The 4,953-nt window shown below is 35.6% G+C and overlaps 1 protein-coding gene across 1 annotated transcript; it reads right to left on the bottom strand.

The window, feature by feature from the left end:
* Positions 1–357: 357 nt before the first annotated feature.
* Positions 358–4,745, bottom strand: LOC139175444 (cystatin-like). Its single transcript, XM_070766568.1, has 3 exons — positions 4,530–4,745; positions 2,437–2,562; positions 358–438 (listed from the first exon to the last, which is right to left on the bottom strand). Exons 1-3 carry the CDS (start codon positions 4,743–4,745, stop codon positions 358–360), a joined length of 423 nt encoding a protein of 140 aa, XP_070622669.1.
* Positions 4,746–4,953: the final 208 nt, after the last annotated feature.

Below are 4,953 nucleotides of genomic sequence, written 5' to 3'. Positions count from 1 at the left end.
GAGAAGCCCTTGTGTCATTGTGTTGTGTTTGTCAAAACCTGAAGGTTGGACGAGATTCGGACAAGAAAAGGACACAAGGCGGAAACATCAGGCTGACGCCTTTATTAAGGTTAATGAACGAAAGTAGCAAAATTATTGATTTGTCTCAAAGATGAACATGATAGAAAAGAGAAGTGCAGGAACAATCTCCCTGGAGGTCAAGGAACCATTTCAGAAACGCAGAAGATGTCGATTTGGGCTGAAGCAAACCCTCTCATTCTTGATTTGGGTCAGAAGAAGCAAGGCTTGGTGTGAACCCAGCTTACACACCAGAAGTTGTTCAATCTAATCCTTAATCCAGAGCAGAAGAGGTTGAGGTCATCTACACAAGCTGTTTGCGTAGATCACTTTGTTGGGGTCGGAGGGAGCAGTATGAATTGAAATGTAGCACATTAGTTTCTGGGAGGGGAATGAGAGAGAAAAAAACAGAGTTGGAAGGGACCTTGGAGGTCATCTAGTCCAACCCCCTGCTTAAGGAGGACACCCTATACAAGTCCAGACAAACATTTGTTGTATCTCTTCATAAAATCTTCCAGTTCCTACAATTTCTGGGGGAAAGCAGCCCCAGGGGTAATTTTTCTCACCCTTAAGAGGTTGCTGCTTAGTTCCAGGTGGCTTCTCTCCTTCATTAGTTTCCACCCATTACTTCTTGTTCTGCCCTTAGGTGCTTTGGACAATAGTCTGACTCCCTCTTCTTTGGGGCAACCCCTGAAAGGTTGGAAGACCACTATCATATCTCCCCTGGTCCTTCTTTAATATTTTTAAATGTCTTTTGCTTTGTGTGTTATGTATATATGTGTAGAAATAAAACATTTTGTAAAAAAAAAAGGGAATAGGTTGACTCCCATTTTATTTGGGGCAGCTCCTCAAAGAGCAAACCCCACTATCATCATCTATCTATCTATCTATCTATCTATCTATCTATCTATCTATCTATCTATCTATCTATCTATCTATTAAATAAATAAAGAGACCTTTATTACAGTCAAAGACCATCAATATAATAATAATAATTAAAAAAAACAAAAAAAAACAGAAAACAGTTTTCTGGGTTTTTTAAAATTATTATTATTATTATTATTATTATTATTATTGGTCTTTGACTGTAATAAAGGTCTATTCCTCTATCTATCTATCTATCTATCTATCTATCTATCTATCTATCTAATTATCTATCTATTTATTAAATAAATAAAGAGACCTATATTACTGTCAAAGACCATCAATATAATAATAATAAAAAACAAAAAAACCCAGAAAACAGTTTTCTGGGTTTTTTTGTTTTTTTAAATTATTATTATTATTATTATTATTATTATTATTATTATTATTATTATTATTATTGGTCTTTGACTGTAATAAAGGTCTATTCCTTCATCTATCTATCTACCTACCTACCTACCTACCTATCTAATTATCTATCTATCTATCTATCTATTATCTATCTATCTATCTATTATCTATCTATCTATCTAATTATCTATCTATCTATCTATCTATCTATTATCTATCTATCTATCTATCTAATTATCTATCTATCTATCTATTATCTATCTATCTATCTATCTATCTAATTATCTATCTATCTATCTATTATCTATCTATCTATCTAATTATCTATCTATCTAATTATTTCTATCTATCTATCTATCTAATTATCTATCTATCTAATTATCTATCTATCTAATTATCTATCTATCTATCTATCTAATTATCTATCTATCTAATTATCTATCTATCTATCTAATTATCTATCTATCTACCTAATTATCTATCTATCTAATTATCTATCTATCTAATTATCTATCTATCTATCTATCTATCTATCTAATTATCTATCTATCTATTATCTATCTATTATCTATCTATCTATCTAATTATCTATCTATCTAATTATCTATCTATCTATCTATCTAATTATCTATCTATCTATCTATCTATCTATCTATCTAATTATCTATCTAATTATCTATCTATCTAATTATCTATCTATCTATCTAATTATCTATCTCTATCTATCTATCTATCTATCTAATTATCTCTATCTATCTATCTAATTATCTATCTATCTATCTAATTATCTATCTCTATCTATCTATCTATCTATCTATCTATCTATTTATTAGATTTGTATGCCACCCTTCTGCGAAGACTCAGGGTGGCTCACAAAATACAATATAAAACAATGTGAACAATAAATCTAATGAATTAAAAAACTACAAGCTAAAATCCCAATATATTAAAACCAGCCAACATGCCACCCCTAATATTTTGAGTTTAAATCATCCATGAAAATAATGAAAACTTCCTTTGCAGAGGGGTTTGGTGAGCTCAAACAAGGCCGGAAATATCAATGAAACCGAAAATATATAATCAGAACTTGGGGTTCAATCTTACCGGCGGATTCCCTGGAAGTGGATCACATTTCTGGATCTCCTCATAGTTCCTTATCGTACCGGCCTTCTTCTCACATGTCGTTTTCACCATCTCCACGTTGATAAAGCATTTGCCCTGAGTTACTTTCTGGATTTTAAAATAAGTACATGACCTTTGAATTAGTTAGAAAACACGAGCGCGAAATGATGACGAGGCTGTTAAACAACCAAGAAGATTCAGAATTTTACGATATTTGGCAGAAGGTATATACTTGGTGGGATAAACAGAAAAAGATATAAGTTTGTTGTTACATAGAAACATAGAAACATAGAAGTCTGACGGCAGAAAAAGACCTCATGGTCCATCTAGTCTGCCCTTATACTATTTTCTGTATTTTATCTTAGGATGGATATATGTTTATCCCAGGCATGTTTAAATTCAGTTCCTGTGGATTTACCAACCACGTCTGCTGGAAGTTTGTTCCAAGGATCTACTACTCTTTCACTCAAATAATATTTTCTCATGTTGCTTTTGATCTTTCCCCCAACTAACTTCAGATTGTGTCCCCTTGTTCTTGTGTTCACTTTCCTATTAAAAACACCTCTCTCCTGGACCTTATTTAATCCTTTAACATATTTAAATGTTTCGATCATGTCCCCCCTTTTCCTTCTGTCCTCCAGACTATACAGATTGAGTCCATGAAGTCTTTCCTGATACGTTTTATGCTTAAGACCTTCCACCATTCTTGTAGCCCGTCTTTGGACCCGTTCAATTTTGTCAATATCTTTTTGTAGGTGAGGTCTCCAGAACTGAACACAGTATTCCAAATGTGGTCTCACCAGCATTCTATATAGCGGGATCATAATCTCCCTCTTCCTGCTTGTTATACCTCTAGCTATGCAGCCAAGCATCCAACTTGCTTTCCCTACTGTTATATTATTTTAAAAACCTGAACTTAATGGAAAAAATATATTAGATTGTGATTATCTATAACAAAAATGTAATCTCTTTTTCTCTTATCTTCTTTATTGTTGTTTGATTTAATCTACAAATTAAGAATTCCTAGATATATTCTTATATATTTTAATGTAGTGTGTTATAATAGATATTTTTACATATTTTTTATACGGTGTTAAACAACAATAAATCCTTTCTTCTTTTTATACAACGAAGACTTCTATTTTAAGCGGAGCGATTGTAGCTCCATTAAATGTTGTATGTTGTGTTTGTCATGTTTGTTTGTGAGAAATAATAAAAATATTTTTTTAAAAAAGAAAACAGGGATCGGCTTCATTGGTCGCAACCCGGAAAGGACTTTATGCCTTGAGAGTAGCAAGAACATCAGTTCAAGAGGAAAGATTTCCGCATCAGATACAACCAGCAGAAATCATGTCAATAACAACAGTCCCTTCCCTAGAACAGCCCCTAAGCTCCCTCCAGCACCTCCAAACCTTTCTATTAAGTGCCCTGGTGGCACAATGGTTAGAATGCGGCATTGCAGGCCAACTCTGCCAACTGCCAAGAGTTCGATCCTGACCAACTCGAGGGTGACTCAGCCGTCCTTCCTTCCTTCCCAGGTTGGTAAAATGAGGACCCAGATTTTGGCGGGCAAGTGGTGGAGTCTCTAAACCGCATAGAGAGGGCCGTAAGACCCTGTGAAGGAAGGAAGGAAAGAAAGAAAGAGAAAAAGAAAGAAGGAAGGAAGGAAGGAAAGAGGAAGGAAAGAAGGAAGGAAGGAAAGAAAGAAAAAAGAGGAAGGAAAGGAAGGAAGGAAGGAAGGAAAGAAGGGAGGAAGGGAGGAAGGAAGGAAAGGAAGGAAGGAAGAATGAAAGAAAAAGAAAGAAAAAAGAGGAAGGAAGGAAGGAAAGGAAGGAAAGGAAGAAAGGAAAAAGAGGAAGGAAAGAAGGAAATAAATAAATAGATAAATAAACAAACACAAACAAACAATTAAATAAATAAACAAACAAACAAACAAACAAACAAATAAATAAATAAATAAATAAATAAATAAATAAAACCTCTCTTGTCATTGTTTCCAAAACACAGTCCTGGGTACTCCCAGAATCCAAGAAGGCTGCCTTCCCCCAAATCCTCCCCACCTCCTGAGTACACACCTTCGCAACTAGCAACACTTTGAAATAGTTGGCACTGTCGCCGCTGCGTCTGTTGTAATTGCCGATGCCCACGCTGAGGGCTTCCTGCTGCACTCGATTAAGAACGGTCCCTTCGCAAGGACCCTCGGGGGTCTCCATCAGCACCTCCGGGAACAGCAGGAGGAGGGCGCTGAAGAGGCCCAGAAGGGAGGCGACAGGCAGCTGGGGGCGCACCATGGAGCTGGAGAGAGAGAGGGGAAGAAAGAGAGAGAGAGTCAGAGAGAGAGAGAGAAAGAGAAGTAGAGAAAGAGAGTCAGCAAGAGAAAGAAAAGAGAGAGAAAGAGGAAAAGAGAAAGAGAGAGAAAGAAAAGAGAAAGAGAGAGAAAGAAAGAGGAAAAGAGAGAGGGAGAAAGAGAGAGAGTCAGAGAGAGAGAAAGAGGAAAAG

The sequence above is a fragment of the Erythrolamprus reginae genome, chromosome 13 (assembly GCF_031021105.1).
Source record: "Erythrolamprus reginae isolate rEryReg1 chromosome 13, rEryReg1.hap1, whole genome shotgun sequence".
In the NCBI taxonomy this organism is placed as follows: Eukaryota; Metazoa; Chordata; class Lepidosauria; order Squamata; family Dipsadidae; genus Erythrolamprus; species Erythrolamprus reginae.
The sequence above is the reverse complement of the archived record's forward strand: the minus strand, read 5'-3'. Positions and strand labels throughout refer to the sequence as shown.

Coding starts and splice junctions, on each gene's coding strand:
- LOC139175444 (XM_070766568.1), bottom strand. CDS start 4,745: ATGGTGCGCCCCCAGCTGCCTGTCGCCTCCCTTCTGGGCCTCTTCAGC. Junction 2,563..4,529: donor AAGTGTTGCTAGTTGCGAAG/GTGTGTACTCAG, acceptor TTTAAAATCCAG/AAAGTAACTCAGGGCAAATG. Junction 439..2,436: donor CACTTCCAGGGAATCCGCCG/GTAAGATTGAAC, acceptor TTCCCCTCCCAG/AAACTAATGTGCTACATTTC.